Source organism: Sander vitreus, chromosome 13 (genome assembly GCF_031162955.1).
Source record: "Sander vitreus isolate 19-12246 chromosome 13, sanVit1, whole genome shotgun sequence".
NCBI lineage: Eukaryota > Metazoa > Chordata > Actinopteri > Perciformes > Percidae > Sander > Sander vitreus.
This window is the reverse complement of record NC_135867.1, coordinates 6,250,297-6,277,527: the sequence shown is the minus strand read 5'-3', so window position 1 is coordinate 6,277,527 and position 27,231 is coordinate 6,250,297. Positions and strand designations below refer to the sequence as shown.

The following is a 27,231-nucleotide window of genomic DNA, read 5'->3' as shown; positions in this document are numbered from 1 at the left end:
GTAGGGTTGTGTATTGACCCTGCTGCATGCGGGCTGATCGCATCGCATTCCAATGTGAGCGAGATGTAACCGTTGTGCGGACTTTATGTTTCCTAAACCGTCTTCAGCCGCATTTTAAAGGAATAAAATGTCCAACTTGAAGGAGGCAAACACTTGCCCTGACGGCTACAGAGCTTTAAGCACAAGTGAGCTTAGGGAGCTTTTACAAAACGACGACAAAATGGACCAAATCCTTCGACTCAATGAAAAGGTAAGGTATCCTCTGTTGCCCTAAAGAACCAAAGTGCCTTAAGGAATTTGAGCTTTTTCAACCCTTTGTTAAATATCTCCCTTAAACGGTAATGATGCGGTTTCAGGCATTTTCTGCACCGTTTTTTCTTCGCTGAAAATGAACGTTTATGTCATTTGATGTGCGGTGTGTAACGCAAATCCGCTATACATGGCTCATCGATTGTCTGCGTGGCGAGTGGTCGGATTTCCAATTCGTTTCCATGAACCAGTCTCCTAATATTTGCGGTAAGTTAGTTAACGTTATTGAAGCGAATATAAAACTAAGAGGGTTATTTGTGTGGTCTGTACAAGTGATTGTTTTAATTTGCGAGCGTTCTTATCTTGCAGTAAGCATCATATAGAGGTGTTGAAGACCCCATACGCGCCGTTATGTGGCTTGAGTCCTTACGCCGAACTCCCTTTTAAAAATCTGGCAATTAAGTGTTTCATCCCTTAGAGGACTTACACATAAGGTAGAATATGACTTGAGAAAATATTAGAGTTCTTACTGCATACTATACAATTCGGCATTACTTCAGCATACATAGAAAGACTTATTTGAACACAATTCCAACTTTTACAACTGGTCGTCCTTAGTCCTCTTCCCTCAAAAGATACGTCGGCGAGCAGTTCATTCAAAATTAAAATGTACTTTTACTGCAGCAAGTTGGGTCTTGGTGTATTGGATTAATGCCAAATTGAGCAGTGATCTCTTGACAATCAAAAAACATTTTAAAACGCATTCTTTCATGGGTGTAGCTTTAACATGGTAAATTAAAAATGCCAGATTTTTTTAAAGGAATTCCACGTGCCTACTCCCCATGTCAGAGAGTCACGTTTGGAGGCTACATGACCACACACACACACACACACACACACACACACACACACACAGAAAGTGTACCAGTGGTTCCCAAACTTTTTAATGGTCCCCATTTTGCTTAGGTTTGAAGGGGGTGCTCAAACAGAAAAGAGTCTCAGTCAGGATTCAGTAGGCTATAGAATTGCATAGCTTTCACAGCTATGGGTGGACTGATAACAACAGTGTGTCTAGTGAAACATTACGTGGACGGGTGTGTGTGTTATTGTCGTCGTCATACATGTTCTCACTGTTATTGTACCAACATCCAAGGAGTTTATTAACTAGGAGATTCAATAATTGATATTTCTGGATCCCCCACTTTGAGAACCAGATTTGCGTTGCTGTCTTCAACTACACTCTTCTGCTTTGATATGACCAAACCTGAATGTCATGTGATTTTGCTGAGAAAACAAAGAAAGTCATTACTTATTTGCACGGTTCGTGGCGCCTAAGATGTGACATTTGAAACCTAGCTCTGTGAATGAATTGGGATGATGGATGCCACAGTGGTTGGATCTCACCAAGAGGTCATACAATACTCCCCCCTGGGAGCAGAGCAGTTTGACTCAGAGCCACGATCCAGAGAGCTTGGGGGTGTTTTAGCAACTATTCATTCAGGCTCCCATTTGTCTGTCATTAACTAATAATACAGAGCTTGAGTTGTGCAGAGGACATTTGTCCTGTAACTAGCCTGTCTCCCAGTAATACAGTAGGCCTGTGTGTTATCCTCAGTGGTGAAGGAGGTAGGATCTTTTACTTAAAAAAAGTAGCGGAAATGGAGTGCAGAATTACTCGTTACAAGTAAAAGTCCTGCATTCAATATGTTACTTAAAAGTACAAAACTATTAGCATCAAAATATACTTTAAGTTCCAAAAGTACTCGATATGCAGAATGGGCCATTTCTGAATAATATATATTATGTTATTATTATAGATTGTAATTATTGATGCAGTAATGTTTTCATTACTTTAATGTTGCAGCTGGTAAAGGTGGCGCAGAGTAAATGTACTTAATTATTTTCCACGTGGTTATCATGGCCAACTGGCTGCTCATGTCTCATCTCCATATGAGCTCTTGGAAGCAGAGCGCTTCATTAATCTCATGTTAATGATGAATGTTATGTAAACCACTGAGTTTAATCATTCATGATGATTCATCATTATGAATGCTACAGCCTTACTGGAGGAGCATTCCTTATGTTCTCATAGCTTGCACACGCAATAAGCTACAGTACATATACATATTTCCAGTGCAACAAGAATCGCACCAACAAACTAAGGTATAAAAAGTCATATCAAAAGGGTACATAAAACATGTAATCATTTGGGCCTCAATGCGTCTGCAGCACTGAGTATCAAAAGCACAATAAGCTAGTATTGAATGTCTGGTCAGATTTAGAGATGGTCCGATACCATTTTTTGCTTCACGATACCGATTCCGATACCTGAACTTGCGTATCGGCCGATACCGAGTACTGATCCGATACCAGTGTGTCATATATTTTATTATGTTTTAACAACTGTATACTACTATCCCTGTATGGATGTGATATGATTTCTATCTTTGTTGTCGGTCTGGCTCAGGTTAAACTCGTTGTGAAACATGAACGCCACAGAACTTTCTTTTATTCTCCAGTTTGACAGTCAGTTATAACGGAAAAAGAACATAAATAAACTACTTTAACGTAGATTTTCTTTAGGGCTTTATTACGTGGTATCGGATCAGTTCATAAACTCCAGTACTTCCCGATACCGATACCAGCGTTTTAGGCAGTATCGGAGCCGATACCAACATCTCTAGTCAGATTTATAGTTTTGTTTACTTATTCTTTGATCAGATAGTTCCATATTAAAACCACAATTTAGAAAGTTGAGACTATATTTAGTTCTTGTATGGCTGCTTGTGTTTAGATATAATTTAAAGAAATGGAGCGTTACTGTAGTTAAGAAGATCAATTCCTCTCTCATATCTATCTATTAAATATAACCAGCACGGTGTTAGCTTTGTTTGGAAACGGGGAAATGGCTAGCCTGGCTCTGTCCAAAGATAACAAAACTAGTGACCCCAAAAAACATTTTTACCTGTGATGACAAGCTGTAAACACAACACTGACAATATAATCTCCTTATAACTTTTGATATATGGTGAACTTTTCAGCAATCGGTTTCCTATTTACACATCCAGCAGACACACAGCAACATTAGCATTTATCTGGAGTTGTGTCCAATGTTAAGTCCAATATTCAATATCTTTTATCTCCGTTTTGGTGTCCACCAACTCCTGAGAAATATAGAAATGTAGACTCCTTAGCTGCTTAATGCTCCACTATGTTCATTAGCTAGTGTCTGTTCTTTATTGACATGCGATTAATCGCGATTAACTATAGAAATTCAACGATTAATCGTGATTAAGAAAATGTAATCGTTTGACAGCGCTACTTTTTTTCAAAATTTTCGACATGCTATACTATGGCTTTTTTCGACATGCTGACTTATTTTGAGCAGGTAGTGCAGAGCGGGTTAATCAGAATTGTCAGACACTTTTCACATTGCACATAGTCGTTTAATCAGTTGTTTTTATAAAAAATATTGATTATAGCTGCTTTAAGCCTTCAACTCGTCCGAAATGGTGCAAAGAGAGAGTTATCAAGCAGGCCCTTCATTTCTCTCAGTTGAGTACAGGCCTGGCGTTACATCAAGAATTCTCTTTCATGGAAAAGACTTTTGCCGCCCCCTGTCAGTGTCTTTGCAGACCGTCAATTTTGGCTTGATACGTCAATTGATGGCTTTGGACTGCAGAAGCCTAATTCAGCTTAAGCCCTATTTAAGATAAAAGAGAAACACCTATTTACTGCATTTCATGTGGTCACATATGTTGAACCACAGAAAACAACAGTGCTGCTGCTCCTCTTCGCCGTCGTCTCCGGTGCAGAACTCCCGACACTCAAGTGCTCCCCGAGTGTCATTTGTCAAGGATGATAAACATTGTCAGCTCGGCTTTACAGCCCGTGCATCAAAACACAAAACGCTCCCTGAAGACTGCAGCAGTTGTTTGATAAATGGGGCGGACTAGCCAAAGCAGGAAATGAAGCGTCCGTTTAAACTCCTGTTTAAGAAAAACGGGACAAATGATTGGACCGTAGGTCTGAAACGAGCTGTGTTATCTTATTCTTGCAGGGACATTTTTCAGAATAGACATTGGATCTGTAGTATCTCTTTCTGCCCTCATACAGACCTTCTTTTGACTACAGGGCACATTCTGCAAATTCCTCTGAACTTAGGACTCGTGCATCCTTTTGATGACCCGTAAAATGTGAGACAGATGCACCGTACAATTCTGGACTCAATGAAATGGCCTTCAGGCTCTAAGTGACTGACTCTTGAAAGAAAGCAATTGAGCAAGAAAAGTATCCGGCTGGGCAGAATCACAGGAATGCTTTGACTTGATGGGTTAGTCAAAGACAATTCAGATTTTTGCAGTGTGAAGCTCACAAAGTGGCTTTATGTCAGTGTTTGAGACACCGTGATACAGCGATGTAGTGACTGTATTGTTTGGCAAGACAGGGAGTGGCGTTCATTTTAATTATTTATAGCTTTTTTTATGGTCTAGTGACGGTGACCCCTCCCCCTTAAGTATACCCAGACCACCATCTCTCAATCCTCAACAGCAAAAATCCATCCCAATGACTCAAGGATTGTTTGCCTTGGTTTTGAAATTTCTCGCTTTCAAAACTCACTTACCAATCCATAAAAGAACGTCATTCTCAAGTTAAACAGCACAAAAGCTGAAAGGGCTTTTTATTCCAATATTTCTTGTTTTTAACTAAAAATGTCTATTTGTACGACATAAATAATAGTAACAGTTTTCAAAAGTGACCTACTTTATTTACAATGTCATGCAGCAGTTGATTGGAGAACAGGTGTCCGTTTTTAATGATTGATGTCTCATCTTTGTCTGTCACTAACAGGTGACTATAGTAATACAAGGGTGCCCCTCTTATATTATTGTAGTCTGTCAGTTGGATGGGGAGATTGTGACAGTGACTTGCGCAGTTGTCGTAGTTTCTATTTCCTCCTTCATCCTTTTGTCTGTTATGGCTCTGTTGAAGTTAAAGTCTAGTTGAACCATTGATGGTGGTTTAAGGAAGCAAGCCTGTGACTGGAAGGATACCAGTGTAATTCCCAGGGCTGGCTTTGGGGTGATGTGCACCAAGAAATGGGAGTGATTGACCCTCTTCCCTCTTTCAGCAGGTGCACTTCACCTTCAGGTGATTCAGTGTCCTGTGCAGCCTCCATTTGCCGTAGCGGTAGAAGACAAAGTAGTCTGCCTACAAGAGTTATTCAAACAGTTAATTGTGTCAGGCAGCTCCCAGCTTTTAAATACACAAAAAACTAATTTCCTCTGGGGTGATTCAGGGTGTATGAGTTCATGCAGCTGTAGTGGGTCTAACTCTGCATGTTGTATAGGAAACAGGAACCAGTGGGACTGTCTTTCAGCAATTTATTGCAAGTCACCAAAATAACTTTTCTTTAATTGTAGAGAAATAAAACATTTATAGGGTCTTTTCTGCATAAATGCCCTCTGCGCCCCTTTAACGCTACGAAAAGGGTGAATGGGTCTACAAAATGTCAGGGAAAAGTATGGATCACAGTCCAAACCCAAAGATATTCCATTTACAATGATATGAAATGGAGAAAAGCAACAAATGCACACTACTACACAGTCGTATCGCATGCATGATAGAATAATCTGTTGACTTTGTACAGTTTCAGGAGCTTCAAGTGGACAGGGAGATGCTGCAGACGACCAATCGAAGCTTAGCCGAGGAGAGCCTCGCCAGACAACCCCGACTTTATAACGGCAAACTCCAACTGGCGGAAAAATACCGGGAACTGTCCAACCTGGCAACCACATGCTGGGAAAAACAGAGTCAGCGTGGTGAGTTTGACCCACCACTGAAGACACAAAGAGGAGGAGGGGTGCTGGGGGGGGGGGGTGTTTCTGGTTTTATATAGGATGCCAGTGGACGATCACTGTCGAGACATAAATTAAAAGGAATGTGGTTGTGATGACAAGGTCACTGGTATGGATTCCAGGACTGGATAGGTAAATATGGCCTTGCTAAGTGAAAGTGTAGCGCTGAAAAGCTGCTTTCTAAAAGCCATTTTTCTGGACTCTTTTTCTCTATGACCTTAAACAGTTGACTATTGTTGTAGTTCTTATTTACTTAAACGACCACAGAGCTCTCATAAGGTTTTCTCTAGACTTCAGTGAAAACAAACCAAGAGAAGAATTCACATAAGACTGAAGAAAAGGGTGCATCCTAACCACTTAAGGTTAAAACTAATTATACATGCTATCCCACAGTGGCTCCTCATTGTCTTACCTTGTAATTGCGATAACACACAGACTGTACTGCACGTTTTGAGACATAGAAAGCACAATTCAATCACTTTTGACTCACTGTGACACTCTCGCTGGTGCAGCGAATAAGGGACGTTTCACATCAGAGTACAGAAAAGCTTTAGAGCGTCAGTGAGACAAGCCTTCCACTGCTCAACGAAAAAGCCTCAGCATGACTGGAGTTTTGGTCATGGGAACGAAATGGAGCATATCAAATGCCAGCAGGAAGCTTGCAGCAGTTGTCAAGGAATTTGCGGGGTGAAAGGGGCCTTGTCTTTGTTTAGGCAAGTCATGCTTTTGACGGGGCAGCTATAAGGCAGCACCAGAGGATGTTTTCTTAATCCTCTGCCTTAAATTTTAAGCCTCATGGGCAAGCTTTAGAAATTCCTCACAGTGTACAGAGCCAAGCCAAGAGCAGGTGATAAAATAAATCCTGCTGCATTAATTTTCAGAGGTAATTTCAACTGCTACTTATTTATGACTGTTGAGTGTAAGCTTTTATGGAGCAGGCCCAGTTCTTGGTTTACTGTAATGAAAAGATTTTGTGCTACAGCCTCAGCTGCCGGCCAGTGATGGAAGTTGGGTGGAATGTTAAACTTCCTGTCAACGTGTGCGTGCATTACACAGATGCTGTCCCACCTCCCCAGCAAAGCAGGATGGGTGGGGTCCTTTCTTCCTCTGCAAAACATCTGATTCTCATTTTTTGCAACAAGGGCGGAGAAGAGGAGAAAGCTGAATGGGCAGGGAATAGGCGAGAAATTGCAACAGAGACAAACTGGAGTGGATCAAAGGCAGACAGCTGTATTGTTTAATACATCCTGCTGTTTGGTGGATGGGAATCTGTGACCAGAGAAAGCTGGAAGAGTGTGATGTGGTTTTGGTCCCCAGGTGAAGTCGAGACCTTGAGTGTTTCATAATGTCTACTCCAGGCAGTTTCTCACAACTATTATTGGCATCCATGTCCCTCTGCTTTTTTCTGCTGCTAGCCTAGTTGCTAATCACCAGCACTGGCTTTCAAACCTTTGAGATAAAAGATAAAGATCAGACACACATGGCCCTGTTCTTTTAAAGCAACCCTGTCTCTTACATTTCATCATTACATTTACATGCTCCTGAAAGAAATTTAATTGCTGCCAAGAATATTTTCAGACCTGTTTTTGAGTTCAAGGGAGATGGTCAGGACGCATGGTGGGCGTACAGAGCGCAGGACTTTTAGGTTTAAGCAACAAAAAGTACTTGGAGGGAAAGATTGTGGTTTTGGTTAAATGTTGATAAAGTTAGTAAAGTAAACACTTCTTATCTTGTGCTTTAAGTAACTGTTGACATTTTCAATATCAAACTAAGACCATGATATTTTCCTAAACCTTAACTTGCCTAAACCAGTGTTTCCCCTAGGTTGGGGGGTTTCCGTTCTCAATTTAACACATATTTATTAGTTGTCTTCCGAAATCAACATTGAACCACTCTTTACATCTGCATGAATTGGATCCACCACCGCAGCATGTCATTACGTTAGCTTGTCGTTCACTACCAAGCTTGTTTGTAACCATTTTTTTTTTTTTTTACTTTTGCAGTTTAGATAACACACTTGGCTGTCCTGCTGTTACTGACGTGAACTAACCACGAGACAGTTGCCTCGTTCATGGACTCACAGCAGTGCGCTGCTGCAGAATTAATATAGGGGAATCGCAAATGGATATTTGGCATTAAAAAAAAGATGTTTCTGGCCTGGTGGGGGTTCCCGTTGGCCTGCCCTAAAGCTGCTTACACACCAACCAGACGGCCAACCGTCGGCAGAAAAGGCAGTTGGACTGATCAGTCTCCCCGAGTTTGTCAAAAAAAAGCCTCAGAACACACCAAAGAGACGAGACGTAATACGTCTCCATAACAGCAGGCGGCACTAATCTGTATTGTCGCCCAAAAATGAAAACCGGCAGCTGATTGGACGAACCCGTCACGTGGGTCTCCTTTCTCTGGAAATTCAAAGACAGACTGTCATGGCGGCTCGTTCAGAATACGATCTCACATTGTACTAAAATAGTTCACCGAAACGTGTTTCTGAAAACATTTTAAGCGAGAAATAGGCCGTGCAGTTGCTGAATCTGTCTTCATTTCAGATCGACAAAAGGTCAGTTTAAAAGATTTTCGTCAGATTTTGAGAGGCTCTAGTCACGCTCGTTCCGCTCCCCGTTTCCGGGTTAGCACTCTACCAATCAGATGGGTCATTTGAGTCCGACTCCCGGCAGTGCCCGCCCCGCAGATTATACATGTCAAATCGGCCAAAATGAAGGACGACGGCCCCTCGGACGGACGACGGCACGGAACACACCGAACAGACTCGAGTCACTGACCTCGCCAGACTGTCCATAGGCTGATTATCGGCTCTGTGTGTCCGGGCCTTAAGAGAAAAGAAGAGAAAAAGACACGTCAGTGAATTTTTTGCAGATTGTGTGTAAACATGTTGTGACTTCTTTAAGAAGTAACTTGAAAAACAAAATCACTCTGAGACACTAACTGATAAAAAAGCAATATTAGGTCATGTATTGGGCCTACTTTTTTATATTAATGGATAATGGGTCAAATGTTGACAGCATCAGATCACTTTGAGATATTTTCGGCGCAGCCGAGGTGCTATTTAAAACATCAACACATAGTGTCAGATATGGTGTCACTAACTATGAATCAAAGAGTAAGAGCTTCTTCTAGATTTTGCACTTATACAGTTAGAAATGCTTGTTAAAACAGTTGACCGTACCAATATTTCAGCTGACAGCAGCTTCAGTCGAGTTCTTTTATTTATTTTTTTACACTCTCCAAAACCAAAAAATTTAGCTTTGTTCATGACCTAGCACATCCTAAATTAAAATGGCTGATAGCAGATGGATGGTATTTATGTCTGTTGCGTAGTTCTTCCCTGTTGCGACTAAGAACCATTTAACTATGCGAACCATGCCACTAAGACAGCTTTGTAGCAACTTTAGCACCATTTGTAAGCCATGTCACAACAGCCTCCTGTTTGGCTGCTGGCATCAGTTAAGTCAATCCATTGTAGGAAGACTGTGGCAGATCATTTGATGCCATTGATATGAATGGTTTCAGCTGTTTGACTTCTTCAGTCTACTGACAAACGGCTAGACTGCACCTTTCCGCTCTTCCAATTCTTTTATCTCCTGTAATCCATGTGCCAATCCATGTTTTACATCAGAAGACCATGGAGGTGCAGAAATTACATTTGTTTTGTGGCCAAAAAAATGTATGAACTATAATATCAAATTGAACTTTTACCCACCGACCACCACAAAGTAAATCCTCCACACACCCACTAGTTCAGAACAAGTACAGGTCAGCCTCTGAACATCCTACTACAGGACTGTACTCGCATTGTCTTATTTTCTTACTTGGATTTGTGATGTTGGGTGTGGTCATCAAAATGGGATTATGGGCTTGTTTGTTGCCATCATGGCAGAACTAAGTGAATGTGAACTGTGAGACATGGCTTTTATACCGACTTCCTGTGGGAACCCAGTTGACTGTTTTGTAGCTGGAGAACAAAGTGCAAATGGTGTCTCGTAACCAAGCTTTTCGTTCGGGACTTTCCATATTCAGATTTGAATAAAAGCATTATTCAAATCACTTGTGGGTTTAAATGATGTAAAAGATCTGAATGTTTCTTTGTGTCTCTCAACTTGTTGCAGACATTTTAGATTTATGAGGTGTTTTGCTGCCAGGTCAGATTCAATTTAGCTGGGGGGTGTTACTCAACAGTCAGTAGCAGTTAGGTAAAGCTGTCAGACAAAGCACAGGGGTGAAGTTTCTATCTACCACCTAAAAAACCCGGGGTTTTGATATCCGGTAGAGACACTTTCGGCTTGGTTGTGCGTTTCAACATAATTGGCTGTTTGTGTTTGGTGGGAAGTCGTCAAGGGTTCTCCCTGTTGTTTCTACTAGGGTTAAATGATTTGAGGAAAATATCTAATATCTGTTATTTAATTATTTATTTTTAATATCAATTTATTCCATCTATTTGTGGTCAACATAGTTTTAACAAAATACGTAGCATCTTTTGTCTTGATTCTACATTATTTGAAATAGGTAAAAATAATGCAGTTGCTTGTTGTTGAGATCAGAGTTCTTATGGTAAGTGAGGCACTCCCGTGTGTAGAAAAGTACCGTAAGCGGCAGCTGCCGCTGACACAGTGATGCACATGCTTTTCCATGGGTAGTGAAGCTACAGTAGTCAGTGTTTTATGTTCGCTGCAAAGACAAACTAAATCACCTGATTAATGCAACGTAATCACGACATCTCCCGGCCATTTTTCACCGCAGAAAGCTGCTACCAGCCAGGCTAAAGCTAACATAGTTAGCCTAAAGAAACAAGGCGTCTGTTCCAATTAACGTTATGGTTCGGAGCTGCGACGCTGGAAACATAACACTAATCTACAACAGCAGTCTGTTTCTGATATAACGTAATTTACACTGATTTAAGTGCTCTTGGATACAGTTTGTTGCAAGAGTGTGACATGCAGGCTCTGCATGCACGGCAAACCAACAATCATGATACATTTTAATCAATTTATCAAACAACCAAAGCAGGCCCCGCTAGTCGACCACAACCTGACATTTAGAGGAAGCAACATGAATGCATTATTAATATCGTTCACTTTGGCCTGGATTGATGTTATATGAATACAATGGTGTCATGTCAGTCAACCAGTGTATTTCTTCCTAATTTCCCTCTCCAAAATCACTTCAGAAGAGTAATCACAGCCTTACTTGCTTTGGTTTTTGTGAAGCATTAAAGTTCAACAAAGACTGGTTCACATAAGAACATTTCCTTTTTCATTTTTATTTTCTTTGTAGATGCACTCCCCTACAAAATCACCCCAGTAGTTGAGAATGATTTAGTATTTCTAAATAGGGCTAGTCCTCTTGTAAAAATTAGTCTTTTTTTCATATCGCAATATATATTGCAGGGGAAAAAAATATCGCAATGTCATTTTTTTTAATCGTGCAGGCCTAACCATTTTTTGTAATGGAAAACCAAAAAAGGCGAGTAGAGTCGAGGCGAGTCGAGCAGGCACCATGTAATGGAAAAGCGCCATAATAGAGTTAACAGTGACATTGATGAAAGGGTGCAGGGAATTTGGCTTTTCGAATAGGAATAAAAACAGGAAAAAAATGAATTGAATATAAAGCTGTCAGTCAGAAGAGCTCTTCCACTACATGGGTTCTGGCATCAGACAGCTGTCTTAAAGCCAGCATTAATCCCATGAGTTGCATTGGCCATAGTCTAAATCAAAGAAAGTACATTTCAAGGAGAAAGCCTGACATCTACGGGCTGGATGTCAGGCTTTGCCCCTCACCTTCTGCTCTCTGTATGTTGCCGTTCTCAAAATCCCTTCGCTACGAGAAACGACAACAAACTTTGAGCTAGCAAACCACATGCTGAAAATGGCAAGTTATAAAGAAGATTTGGATCGTGCAATAAGGCAGGTCTGCTTGGTTCTTTTGGTGAACAATTGTAAAGACTTAGAAGGAATACGTTTTCGGCATTTACTATCTAACTGGGACATTTTGGGACCAATTGGTGGGGATTGCTATGGACGAAGTAAACACGGCGATACACATAAGACTATTTTGCAGAGCCACCGTCGCTGCGTCTGGAATTTAGCGCCGCCCAAGACGATTGTGATTGGTTTAAGGAAATGGAAACAACCCAAAGCGTATTTTTCACCTATCCCAGAATGTATATATGGTGTAGCCAGACCTTATTCCACAGCGCTGTGGAGATAGGTTTGGCAATGCGAGACTACATTGGCCTTAACTGGCCAAGGAAAGATCATCAAGCCACAACAGAAGGACATAATATGCCATGGTGCTGATCACACTGTTTGACAGGACACACCACAGTGATGAGTGCTGCAAAGAAACAGAACAGATGGTGGAAAAACTACATATTCTGATATTGGGATTGCAAATGTTTCTCTCAGTAGAGTGTGGCAGCATTCAGCTCAGATTCATGAATTAACTTGAAAATAGCAAAGCGTTACACTCAGTTTGTTTTACACATAGCTGTGAAGCTGTTATCACACTTGCGTTGGATGTTACACAAAGCCTCTCAGGATGCCGTGCTTTGACGCTGTGTTGGTAGAGGACAAACATGAGCCTGGAGTGCTGCAGGGGTATAATTCACTGCTGACTCGCTGGCTAATTTTCAAGCCTGGGATACATCCATGCCCTGCAATGCCCCATCTGTAATAACCTGACCTATTTGTGTATAATCAGCAGCAGAACACTTGCCCGGCGTGTTAAACTGCATTTCTTCACTTGATTTCTCTTAACCATTCATTACAGTAGAGTCCCCATGATTGTGTTGTTTCCAGCTGGCACTTCATCAGGTAGTTGCATTGATATCTATCAGCCTTTGACCAGAGACAATGTTAGCGGCAGCCAGGTCAGGCATGAAACATGGAAATCTGTTGTGCTTAAGGGCAAGATGGACGCTGTAAGAAAAGCCATTGTGCACTGATATTTTACTGACATTTCTGTTCAGTACAGTAAATCAGTCCAACCGTTATTTGCATTTTACCAACCTTACATACATTGTTACAGAAGCTTTTCAAAGTCTTTTTCAAAGAATTGTCTCCATGATAAATGAGCAGCTCAACTTTCTTTCTTCAACAAAAAACATCATTGAACTAAATGAGCTGCATAATGGATTAATGCCTACAATGTACATAAACTATTTAAGTGAAACACTCGTCAACCAGTAGATGTGTTTAATTAGGCATTAAAAAATAACGTTTAATGTGATTCAAAGCAGGAATGTCTGCAGAACAGATACATGTTAATAAGACTGCAGCCTTTTTTGATTTTTGAAGTGCAGCATCACAGTGTAGTACCATTACACACAACCATCCACTGTGTTTACTAGAGATGGCCCGATACCATTTTTTGCTTCCCGAAACCGATTCCGATACCTGAACTTGCGTATCGGCCGATACCGAGTACCGATCGATACCAGTATGTCATATATTTTATTATGTTTTAACAACTGTATACTACTATCCCTGTATGGATGTGATATTATTTCTGTCTTTGTTGTCTGGCTCAGGTTAAACTCTTGAAACATGAATGAAACAACAATGAATGCCACAGAACTTTCTTATATTCTGCAGTTTGTCAGTTATAACGGAAAAAGAACATAAATAAACTACTTTAACATAGATTTTCTTTAGGGCTTTATTACGTGGTATCGGATCGGTGCATAAACTCCAGTACTTACCGATACCAGCGATTTAGGCAGTATCGGAGGAACATCTCTAGTGTTTACCTTCATTAAATTACTTGCAAATGACACCAAGCTGCTACATAATAACCACACACACACACACACACACACACCAGACTGGTTATAACTCAGTATCCTGCCTGTTTATGCGGAAGATATCGGATTAGCAGAGTACGTAACAGGCTGTGTTTTATTCTTGAAATACATTATGGTGCAAATGCTGTTGTACCACATCAATTACAATATGATGTAACAATTTACAATGTGAAAGACAGTATAATTTATAATATTAACATTTATTTGCCAAGTACATTTACACATACGAGGAATGTATTAATTAAGCATTTTCTTTTGGAATGCTGAAAAACTGAAAAATGCCAATCGCCATTTCCCAGAGCCCAAGCTGATGCCTTAAATAACTTGTTTTATTGAACCAAAATCCAAAGATTATTAATTTATATTGGTATAAAACTGAGAGACACAGCAAAACTTCACATTTGCTGTGCAAACAGTTTGATATTTATACAATTATTTTCTAGATTCATTGATAAATCATTTAGATATAACATGTCCAAAAATAGCTCCCATGGCTTAAATAAATAACATCAACTTGGCTGCTAATTTAATTTCTGTCAGGGTTTTGGTATTTTTGTCTTATTGTGGTAGTCTTGTTTTTCTGTTATGTTCTGTTTCCTGTTTTATTTTGTAGTCTGTCTTGTCTCCCTTGTCTTGTCTAGATTTCTTCCTGTCTTTGTTTGTTTCCCGCCTTTTTGATTGTTCTGCCCGACCCTGATTTGTTTCACCTGTTGTGTCACCTGTCCAGTGTTAGTCCTCGTTACCTGGTGTATTTAGTTCCTGTTCTGTCGTTGTCTCTTGTCAGATCATTGTATTTTGTTGCGTGCTGTTTCTGTATGTCAGATTCCGTGTTTCGTTTGTTTCCTGCCTGGCTACCTTCCGGAAGACATTTTGTGTAAGACTGTTTTTGTTTTAATAAATTACTTCTAAACAGCATATGGGTCCAAGCCTTGCCACACACTTGACAGATCGTGACAGTTTCTGTTCATCAACCATTTATTTTAGCGCTAAGTTAGCACTTACAAAGTGAGGCAGTTTGTCATTTAAAAAAATTCTGTTTAAAATACACTTATTTTATCCACCACATGATAGTTTGGGTTATATTTGTCCAGGTACAATGGAGATGATTGGGGTTTCATTTTAGGTCCTCACAGCACAGCAAAGGGTGATTCACAAATTCAACAGCAACATCTCTTTTCAGGGACAGTGTCGATGTTCTAAAATTTGCTGACACTGTGTTCTGAGGATTATCAGCAATTATAAGGACTATTTCTTAAGGAAAAAGTACTTCCAACGCAAACCATTTACAGGCAAAAAACTCAGAGGCAGAAATCTCAAACCTGGACATATTAAACCAAAAGTATCTGCCTGGATCGACGCTATAAGAGGGTCAAGTAGGAAAATATGTTTTCCATAGTTTGAAGATTTGTGAACTGACCCTTTTAACAGCAGGGCCAAAGGGAGGTGATGCCAGCTGGTCCATCTGTCTGACCAACCGCCGTTCATCCCTCTGTTTGGATCTGTCTGAGTATAATTCAGAATGGTTTTATCTAGTTTCTCCATTAAGTCAGAAATTATCCCTGACAGGCACTCTGGTCCTTGGCAAGGTATCTTAATTTTTGCTTGAATTAGCTGCAAATATCATTGACCTTTTTACACTTTTAGCCTGGTCTCACTTAGCTTGTTTCATGCAACCAACAGTCGAAAACCCAAAGATATTTATTATCTTTTATATAGAGGAGACATTGCTGTTAAATCGATTCTTTTAATGTTTAAACATTTTATCTTCACACTATTTTATAAATGTTTATTCAAGTATACTTTATTGCTTGCTGAAAGCTTAAACGTTTCAAAGCTCTATCAGATGCTGAGCCACGCCCAAGATGGAGAGGGCGGGTTTTTTTATTTTTTATTACTCACCCGTTTAAATGATATTCAGGTTTTAAATTCTGCATAATAAAGGGCGTTCCGCTTTCCCTCTGGCGATTGGATGGTCTGTCTGCGATCTTGAGTAACCACAATTGCATGAAAATAGAAGCAATTACCCAACCCTGATGCACAGTGGATTGTATCACATACTCCTACGACCGGATGTTGTCAGATGACTTGAACATTGTAAACATATGAATATACATTGTTTATTTGATCAATTTAATCAACTTATCGTTTCAGCTCCAATCAAGTTATCTTAAATGTCTAATGTGAAGCATTTACCCAAAGCCAGTTGCTTAGTCAATAAGGGCCTTTTAGGGAAACGTTATACAGATAAACTTTGGTTATAGCCTTCACTGTGCTCAATCCAGCAGTGTGACTGCCTCGACTCTTCATCTCATGTCTGCTCCCAGACGAAGCGTGGTACTCTATCACGACACCATTGTAAGTACAGCACTATGCGCTGCACTGGCCTCTAGGTCAACTCCACACCTCCCTCACTCTCCAGCTCCTCAAATGTAGGTCACATACAGCTGCTCTGGGTGTATTTGTTTGCTTGGCTGTCACCTCTCATTACACCCCCATCTCCCCACATCTGCTGTGTGGGGTCATAAACAGGGCCATTCATTAATGCATTCTTGCTTTTTACTACTCGATGTTCACACATTGACGGCCAGAACGCTGAAATGTAACGTCGAGCGACGGATTATTAATGCTGGGGTGACATCGTTATAGAAAGCAGAACGTACTGTGCAGTTTGTCAAAGCCATGCGTTTTCTGCTCAGAAAGCTTTTGCTTAAAGGAAATTTATCACCTTTTTAAAGATCTTTGTGAATGATTTGGCTGCCAAACTGCATTACTTGAGTGACAAATGAGGAACATTTCAAGTGAAACTAAAATTACAACTGCCTCCACACAATGCCTATTTTCTCTCTTTCTGTAGAGATTTTCCTCCGAGGCTTAGTTATTAGGTCATTACTATGACCTTTATTTGCCCCTCAGACTCCACTGAACCCAGTCTGACGTGTGGGGGTTAGCGGGGCTGTCGCAGCATATCTTGGAGGTACAAGACACACTTGGCAGTCAGCTGGGTCGAGCGTGTTTTTAAAATGACCGGCCGCAATCTCCAGGAGGTGAACACATGCTGAGTATTTGCTGTGCTTATACATATTTATCAAGCAGGTTGTGGCCATTTCTGCCTGTATGTGTTGGTCGTCACTTAGACGTGGCACTAGTGGAAGTGTAGTTTTGTTTTTTTCATGATAAAATAATCAAATCTCAGGCTGGGCTCCAAGTTGAGCCCCGTTAAGACGTTACGTGAGATGAGATCAGATAAGCCTTTATTGATCCCCAGAGGGGAAATGTGGTTGTTGCAGCACCACAAGGACAAATTACATAAAGTAAAAACCAAACGATAAGACTGGTTTAAATGTTCTATGGCAGATTCTATTTAAGGTGGTTTTGTGAGCTGCTTGCCTCGATCTTTTTGTTAAGGCTCCTTTCATTTCTTTGTTGTATTGACATGAACATAAATAATTCAAACATGGTGTTTGTTTGAACAAACACTTAGCTCTCAGGCATTCTTGTTGCGGTACGATGTTAAAGAGCTTGGATAAATGATTGCAAGTTTTAGATTTAAAAGAAGAGTAAAACATCTAAATGTTGTATTTGAGAAAGTAATGAGTAGATGGCAAAAATGAGACTCCAAAATGGGTTTCTGTCTCGTGGTCGAATCAAACTAAAACCAGCTTCCCAAAATAGCTCAAAATTTGCTATTTACGGGCCAATAGCAGTCCACCCCATCACCACCATCTCCTCGTCAGCACATACCCTCAAGGCTCTTTTGTGATTTGGAAAATAATTTTCTCTGCTGCGGTTTCTTGGTCACTGGATTTTACTTCCAACTCCAGTGACGTAATACCTCATCTTCCTCTCTACATATGCATCTGTGATGTGTCTTTGTTTTTGCAGAGGCTCGTGTCCAGAAGCACAGCCTGCAGACGGCCCAGAACCTCCTGCAAGAAGAGGTGGCACATGCTGAGGAGCAGTCAGAGGTAAAGCAAACAAACAAAGCTCCTAAAATTGATCTCTTTTTCTCTGCTCTTGGTGAGAATCAAACGGTATTTCATCACTTTGGCAGAACAGTGGATGATTCTTGAACAGCCTGCAGTCTAGCTGACAGCCCACTCACTGTGCAATCTGATCTCTAAAGACATGAGGCATATACATTCAGGGAGCAGTACATCTGAGAGCAACTAAACCCACTCCCACCATGGCAGTCTCTGCAGAAACCCCTGCACATGCTGTTCATGTGTTCTGCAAATGCTGTATTCAGATTTTACAGTTTTAAGGATTTTAGATAGATATCTAATCTTGGGAATGAAGCAGCATTATTTCAGCAAGTGCCCCTGTAAAAGGGCTAAAAGAGCATTTTTTTGATGTTTCTCCAAAGATCTTTTATTGCATTCAGTAATGTAAAAAAATACGATAGATTTATTTTAAATGGATGTTTTTTGTGCTTCCAGTTAGACTTCCAAGATCAAATCATGTGTTGGCTTATGCATATACTATCTTGTTGGAATAAAAACTATTATATTTGGACAGTCTGCATGATTTATCTTTGTCCTGATTATGCATCACATACAAAAAGCTTCAGCTGCAGGATTAAAATAATTAATAACAATCGCTTCTGCTCAAATGATGCATTAACAAGTGGTCCTGTTTAAATCTTGCATGTTCTTTTGGCATCAATCAGGACAGCGAGGAAGAGTTATTCACAGATGAAACCCACACTGCTGCTCCAGGCTTGGATTGATTCGCTCAGCACACCTCCCCCACCTCGCACGGCTCCAATCAATACCTCCATGATTCAGTCATTAGGCTGTCCCACTGATTGATTAAGCAACACTCAGAACATGCCAAACAGCCTCGCTCAGCCTCAGTACATTTGTATATGAGACGGACGTATCAGTAAATGTTTGGTACAGGGCTGTTATTTCATACCTTCTATCTCGATAAATACACTCATAGCAGTTTAAAATGTATGTGCGTCTAACCGTAGCTGTGTTTTAGTAGACGTTAATACATAGATGTGTCTTTGTCTCTTCTGTGACTATCTCTTCTGATCTAAGTTGTTTGAGATTCAGCCCTCGGAGGGTCGGTCCTTCAGTGAAAAACCATCTTGAATTTTGTGACAACAAATGCAGCAGTTTCCAAAACCCCTTTCAGAATTCAGAAGTAGGGATGCACCGGATTCAGGGTTTGGATTCGGCTGAATATTGGGCTTTTTGACAGGGTTCGGTTTCTGCCGAAACCTTAGAATTTTTTTCGAACGAACCCTACGCTTGCGCTGCGCGCGCTACGCTGGTCGACGTAATGACGCCGCCGTTGATTACGGGAAGGTGTTAACGTAGGTGGACCGTTCAATGCAGTAGGCTGTGAAAATGGAACTCGTTAGCAGAAAAAGCGCTGCCCGGCAGCACCCCCAGCCAGACCCAGGTCGAGCCACACGCCCAACCGCAATGCCGACCTGTCCCGCGGCGGCAAGGACCCCAAACAACACACAACATCGCCGCTGTTCAAACATTTGCGTATGAAACATCCGAAAGAATGAGCCTCCCATGAAGGAATCTACAGACAGCAGCCTAAACGCAGCAACCCCAGGTACGGCGAAGGAAGGACAGTCACAGCTAAAAACTTGTTAACCAGACAGTGCCTCTCCTGGGCTGTCAGCCGTTCTGCTGCTCGTTAGCTAACGTTAGCTTTCTAGTTTCACCCACCCAACATACCTTCATCATAGACTGGTTAGCAAAAATTTGCCAAACAAAATTGTAGCGATAGCGATGTGCTTTCCTACGATGTGAAAAAAACGTGTGAATTCATATTTAACCATTTTAGAGGCTGTGGACGTTGTTTACTTCATTCAAGTGTTTACTGTGTTAATGGACTGAGGACGGGAGTAGGATTCGGTATTCTGTTTAGGATTCAGCAGAATCTTAACCAGTGGATTTTGGTGCATCCCTATTCGGAAGTAATCACAGCCGTGACACTGAACGTGAAATTCGGGTAAAACATGTTTTCCCTTGGCCTCAGTGTCAGACAAAAATCCCTGCCTTTAAAGACTCTAGCCAACCGTTTCTTCTTCTGTTGCCTAAAGTCAAACAAGCTTCCTTATTAGGAAGATTCCTCGTCAGGTACCAACATGAAAACGGATATCTGATGGAGGAAACGAAACTTCTTGTTGTCCTCTGTGCTCGTATAAATCACTCCTAAGAGGGCTGCAGTGGTTTAAATCACACCTCAGCATTTAAAATGAGCTTGTTTTGTCTTTTATTTTCACAGACTGGTTTGGGTGTTAACTCGAGTTCACAGCTTCATTTTATCTGATGGTTATGTGTTAAAGCTGTCAGATTGCTGCCAAGAGGGGACTGCAGTTCTTAGGGACTGCACTGCTACCATAGTGATTTGTTGTTGTTTTTGTCATGCACACAGGTACAAAAAAAACCTTTTTTAAAAAAAAAAAACTGGTTAAAGGTGCAGTAAGCGATGCTGAGATTGTTTATTTGAACCACAAATACAAACCCCCCCCCTCCCTTCAGAATCTCCGCACCCCCAGATTCATGGACGTGCATTGCCATAGCGACCACTTCTGTAAGTGTCTCTGCTGACTAAAAGATATATGGCAAAGTTGATATTGGCTCACATTAGGTTGTGGATTAGCAAACTGTCGCTACTGCTGTAGAGCCAACCAGTTGGGAGCAGCCGTCACAAACGATGGCAAACGGACGAGGTTATGGTTACGGTCATACTTTTTTAATTTGTATTTTATAGTCCTTTTTTTTTTTTTTTTTTAAATGTATTTCTGCCAACTCTACTTAACCCCATGGCCGCTGCTTTTATTTATGAATCAAAACAAAATATAAAAACAGAGACAAACAACTTGGACGACTGATCAATGTGGTATTTGTTCATCTGTATACTTGTATCTAGGGTCGCATTAGATTAATTAATAAATCAATCTTCAGAATAATTTGTGGATGAATCGTTTTTGTCAGTAAAATATATCTGAATATTGTGGAAAAACCTCAAAATATTCAGCTTACTGTCATAGAAGACAAACAAAAGCACCAAAAACTCACATTTGAGAAGCTGACATCAGAATATTACTCAAACGATTAATAATTGATCAATTCATTTTCGGACAAATTTTGAATAATCTATTACATTAAAAATAAATGAGCTTTGCCTGTAACAGATGTTCACTGCGACCTTAGATTGTTTAACGGCGTCCACACCAGATGGCGAAACTCTCCCTTCACAGTGGTGGGGGGAGACACAGTGGGAGGAGATGTAATAAACCACAAACTCCACCAATCACACAACAGGGTTGGCAAGTGACTGTAATGGAAGGACGTTGAACAACGTGAGAATTAACATTTATGGCGCTTACCCACTGCAAGTACTAGCTCAGCTCGCTGTGCCCCGTCCTACATTTTTCCATTGCAGATTTAGTACCGGCTCATTTGTGAGGCGAGCTGTGGCTGTTGCCACAGCCAGAAGACACATTTTGTTTCAAAAGAAGCTGGAGACAGCAAAAAAAACGCTGGCTAAACTATTTAAAAATGGCGGGTTTGTTCATGACACCCTCATCTGTCGCTAGCAATGACGCAGTGATTAGTGACAATTCTCTCCGACCAATCAGTAGTCTGCAGGTTTTCACGTCACCTTTTGGTATCGCCTCAGCTCGCTTGGAACCTCGACGGAGGTGATACTAAAAGTACCTGTTGGCAGGTACCAGGTACTTTTTTTTTCATAATGGCAAACCAAAAAAGGCGAATAGAGTAGAGCAGGTACCACATAATGGAAAAACACCATTAGTCTCTGTTTTAGCCTTTAAAACTGACTTTTCTTTAAGGATAAAAAATATTGATGTTCTATATTTTTTTTGCATTGTCAACAAATCTTTCCTTAATTGTTTGTATAGCCAAAGCCCGATATAACTTATGTCAAGGAGCTCCATTGTTCAAAAACTTAAAACCCATCAATGAGCCACACTGTTGCACTAGTGACATGTCCTTCATTACGTTAGTTTCTTTTGATTTAATCTTTGATTTGCTTAAAACGACAGTGGCCGGCAGTTTTAGCAAATACTGTGCCTTTTTTTATATAAAGAAGAAAAACTTTTTTTTCGTCAGTAGACTGAATGGGCTTGAGACAGGGTAGGGACGTTGGATAGTATAAAGAGACAGACTAACACATTGTTTTTTTGTCTTTTCATGAGGTTTAATAAGAGAAACAATTCTTTTTTTCTTTCTTTTTTTTTCCAAGCAAAAATTCCAAAAATGTGATGGTTCCAGCTCCTCAAATGCAGGTTTTTCAGCTTTTCTGTGTGATCAACTGAAAATGTGACATGGTGATGGGCATTTTCCCTTACTTTCTGACATTGGACCAAATATTTGATTGAGAACATTTTCACCAGATTAGTTGTTTAGTTGCAGCCCTAGATCAAACTATATATTTTTGAGCAAAAATGCAGGACACATTGCTGGTTCCAGCTTCTTAAATTTGAGTATTTGCTGCTTTTGGCCTTTTTGACATTATTCTGACATTTTGACCAAACAATCTCTAATAAAAATAATCATTTGTTGCACCTCTAGATCGAACTATATCAGATGAACAAAATACCATGTTAATCAGTTTTCTAAGTTGTCATTTTGACCAGGTTTGTCAAACCTGGTCATAGTTTGGTCCCAAAGTAGCATTTTTATTTAGTTATTGCATAAATATGTTCAATTTATGTCAAAAAAATGTCTGCTCACCAATTATTTGTTTATAATTCACCTTAACACAGTTTCTCATTCTCGAACTCTTTATTCACAGTAACTCGATCTTTGACTCGTAATAGAAACAACCTGGTTTCTTTACCAAATTAAAGAACACTCAGACGAATATACAGTGTTTCCTCAGGGTATAAATGTATGGGTTTTATAAATGGTAAGCTGGAAACCGATACGTTTAGACTTTAGAGCTTTGTGTCAGTTTCACTTTATACAGCTGAGCGTTTCCTTTCATCGCCCCACACTGATCTCACATGTATGATACCTTACCTGAACAAAGTCTTTGTCATGCAAATTTGTTTTTGTAAAACCCTGTTTGAGACCTGTTTGTTGTTTATACATGACCATGAAATTAGGTTCCACTAGCCGAAATGTTTCTCTAATCCCTTACCCCTATTGTGGATCCCTCCATTTACATGATCAGGCTACTTTAGAAAGCCAACAGTATCTTTACTCCCTCACTGCACGTAAACGCACATAAAGCACTATATTTTGGCTACAAGCGTCCCGCTCTTTCTGAGAATGTAATTGAATGACGAAAATGTGAATAAACCCACTTCTTTTTAGTCCCAGGCCTGTAAAACTAAATCACAATTGGCTTTTACACAATCATTGTGGTTTATGCAGTGATTACTTCACAAATATAACTTCTGTCCTCAATGTTCCGCTCAACCAGACGAAGCTTCTCACATCCTGGGAACGCATACAGAGACAGATCACATGGCTTTCAAGCGTCGCCAAAAGTAACAGTTGCAGCACATGGACCTTTTGTTAGCTGAGTCAAATGTACTCACAGTGAAATTGTGTAGCGGCCAAACTATGCCAAAGTTCATGGGGAAACATCCCCGAGCTAATTAAATCCTCTTTATACTTAGAGGAGTTTGTTTGAACGCTACCCCGCGGTCGGACCTCCCTTTGTGTGTTGTCCTGTCTGCTGATGTCGGTTTATTTATCTGCCCTGCTTCACAGGAGCTGCTGGAGAAATTCATGGAGGGAAACGTAATCCTGGATGAGTTCCTGGACTCCTTCCAAAGCTCCAGGAAGACATATCATATCCGTCGGGCTCAAGCGGAGAAGATGCAGGAGGTCGCGCAGGCCAAGCAGCAGCCGAGTAAAACCAAGAGAGCGGAGGAGAGCAAAGAGGTTAAGAAGGACTGGGAGCAGCCTCAGGAGCCTCAGCGGCCCAACGGCTTCGTAGCACAGGGACCCCTTAGAGTGTTCCAGGTACGCTACGGCCTCACGCCAGCCATCCTCCTCCCTCATTACCCCGTTTCTCCACCTGCCTCAGCTCCAAGCTATCAAAATAGCATCCCCCCATCTGAACCCCAACTGGGACAGACCCACATCCTCAGCCCCAGCACCCCTCTCCCAGGACACGGTCAGCCAGTTGGCCTCAGAGTCATCGGACAGTTACCGGGTGGCTGGCCGGCTAACGGGCGGCCGGTGAGAGTGCAGCAGCTTTACAGGCCGAACCCTCAACAGCCTGAACCGCCGTACCGATAAGTTTCAGGAGGGAGGAGGAACATGAAAAGCCGGTTTGAGAGGTCTTCCAAGACATGTAACCAAACAGTGGCTGTCACAATCATCACAAGCAAAGACTGATCCAGAGACAGGCAGCACTGCAGACGTCCATTTCTGTTCTCCATCCATGACACACACATGTAACCAGAGCAGAGTCAGGTAGGCGGCAGGTGACTAGGACCAGGAGGGAGGACTAGGGATGGGCTCCAATAGCCAGATCTGTTAAGCTCCGACGTTAAAGAATCTCTTATGAAACCTTTTATCTCTCATTTAGTTTTTCATTTACAATGGAAGACATTGAGACAAACCCGCGCCTTCACCAGCGGAACACATTTACACTGAGTGGAAGCAGAGATGTTCGGCTTAATCAGGGTCAGCAGTTGCTTCCCTTCTGTCAAGTTATTCAGTCTCAAACCACCAGTCTGAAATTATGACACAGATTTGAGAAAGAAGGGGGGGGGGACATTAACGTACCACTTCTGTCCGACCTCCAGTCTGGATGTGTATAGGTTGTGAACAAGAACTAGGCTGCCATTAAATATTGTAGTGTTTCTGCCTCCTCAGCCAACAAAAGGTGATTACATATCTTATTTAAACCTTTAATTACTTGCAAATGTTTACAGCTAAACCTGAGATGCGATAAGGGATTTAAAAGGATTCAGACTCGATAAAATGCTATCGACCCCATTCCTAGAGGTTTTTGATTTTATTATTTTATACTGTACACATAGGGATGTGAAGCACAGTTGTGAAGCACATCTTCAACGCTGAAAAGAAAAAAGGATCTCATTGTTCATTCATACAACTTTAGGACAGAGAGAGGCTTTGAGAAGAGTCATCAACGTGAATGATGGCATCAATAAAGTGGTGTTTATATTAAACTCATTGTTTTTCATCTTATCAAATAATAACATTCATACTTGGAAACATTCCCAAGATCATGAATGCTCATATATTAGATTGCTGCAGAGTTAAAACAAAAACAGAGCAGGTGGTATTTATTAATAATTCCCAGACTGACATGTCAATATTATTTGCAGTGCCATGTGTGTTGGCATCACAGATGATTCCCCAAAGCCGTCTGCCTTCTTGTGCGATTTCATGAGCAGTGTTGGAGCTCACACGATTTATTTATTCATGTAAATCCTATTTTAAATGGCTGACTTCAAAGCTTCTTGTTTACCGTGCTAAATGAAGAGCTGCTTCTCTCTTTCAAGGCAGCCAGTGTTTTTATTTCCCCCCCTCTCCACCCTGAACTGAGATGCAGAGTGAGGGGAATTTAATCTCTGAGAATTCCGGCGCTCTGCAAGCACACAGTGGAGGATAATGAGGTTTAGGAGGTTTCCTTATCATTTCGCGCTCCTATTTTCTCATTCATCCTTCAGCATTTAAAGAGAAACACTTTCAATTGTAGTTATTTGATGGTTCTGCTCTTAAACAAACCTTTCTCATTAATAACTCATAAGTGCATGATTACTACAGCTTGACAAAGTACATGAAAATGCCTTTTGCAGGCCAGTGCCCAGTCGCAGTACATGACGCATCTTTTAAGATTTACATTAATGAAAGAGTTGTTCTTAATAGGAAAAATTATTAAATAAGCACGAGTTGTAAATGCATTTCAAGGCTTTGATACATTTTTTTACAACTTGGGTCGTATTTGTAGAGTTTTGGCCATCATTCATATCTAATAAAACTCTGAAAACTATCTGTGAATGAAGCTACACAGCTAAAAAGAAGTGGAAGTGCCAAGAGATGCAACATTTATATTATATATATATATATAAAAAGCTTCACACATTACCTGAAAAATAGTCATCCAGCAATTCTGATACAGAAATGCAGCTTTTATGACATGTTTTTATATGTTTGCTTTGCTTTTTGTCTTACTATTTATTGTGGAATTGTATTCCAGAACAAAAAAAGCAGTCAGACCATCAGACAGGTTGTAAACAAAGCTTCAGATTAATCAAATATATTTGGGTGAAAAAATGAAGGTGAATAGTAAAATCATTACCCAAACTGTCCCTTTACTGTTGGCTTGTTAACAACCTGTCTGTTGACTGTGATGTGCAATGTTGCCACATTCACAGATCTTAATTTGATTACAGTGTTAAGAGTTAAATAATAATGATATGGGATGAGAGCGATATCAATCTTATCTAACGGCAAGAAAAAAAAATGCGCGTAAGGAAAAATTAAAAGCGAAAGGACATAAACTTTTAATGTAACTGGGCACTGGCTCCAACCAAACATGCAGTTCCGTGTCCACTCAGGAAAAAAATGAATCCGTAACCATGGATCTCATGTTGCCCCCCCCCCTAACCATAACCAGGTGCCACCAAATCACCTCATTCCTTTGTTGCAGTGAGATTTGACCGAATGGAGGTTGTAACCATTATTGCTTGAGTCCTTAGTGTTGTCTGAAGAATTCACCGTCGAAGCAAACTCATTGGGATTGAATTCAGGTCAGATGATACACGTCGGATTGGACGCTTATGTGTTCTGAAATATCCTCAAAATGTAAAGTGCTTGTTTCTGCGACTGTGTTCTTGTTTGTCATGTCTTATTATATCGTGTGTCCCCTTTTTCCTAATCTCGGGATTAATCCCAGCAGCCTTCTTTCAGGAAAGGCAAGCAGTAATGAAGTGGATGAATAAATGTTGCTTTAGAATTTACATTTTTAAAATAATGTGTGTGCTGCCACTCACTGAGCCAAACAACCCTCAAACATCTCGGATGATTTGCATCTGCAGTATCTGAGATGAAGGAGCCGTGGCTGCAGGCTTTCATACCAGATGATTTTAAGGCGATGTCAAAGCCGATCAGCGCTGCAGTGAGTGAAGACACGCTAATAATATCAAAGTTATTTCCATCATCTCATGTGTTCAGCAGCCTCAGTATGGTATGTGTGATTGTACACACGTGGCTGGCGGAAAGGAAACTTCATCTTGTAGTAATTTCTGATCTGTGAAATAAAGCCATCCGCTAAATAACAGCATGCTTTAACAATGCAATCAAATGCGAACAAAAGTACTCA

At 40.7% G+C, this 27,231-nt stretch overlaps 1 protein-coding gene across 1 annotated transcript; it reads left to right on the top strand.

Moving 5' to 3' along the window:
- Positions 1-26,823, top strand: vps37d (VPS37D subunit of ESCRT-I). Its single transcript, XM_078265730.1, has 4 exons — positions 1-250; positions 5,900-6,071; positions 17,806-17,888; positions 23,640-26,823. The coding sequence occupies exons 1-4, from the start codon at positions 128-130 to the stop codon at positions 24,171-24,173; spliced, it is 912 nt and encodes a 303-aa protein (XP_078121856.1). The 5' UTR covers positions 1-127; the 3' UTR covers positions 24,174-26,823.
- The last annotated feature ends 408 nt before the right edge of the window (positions 26,824-27,231 follow it).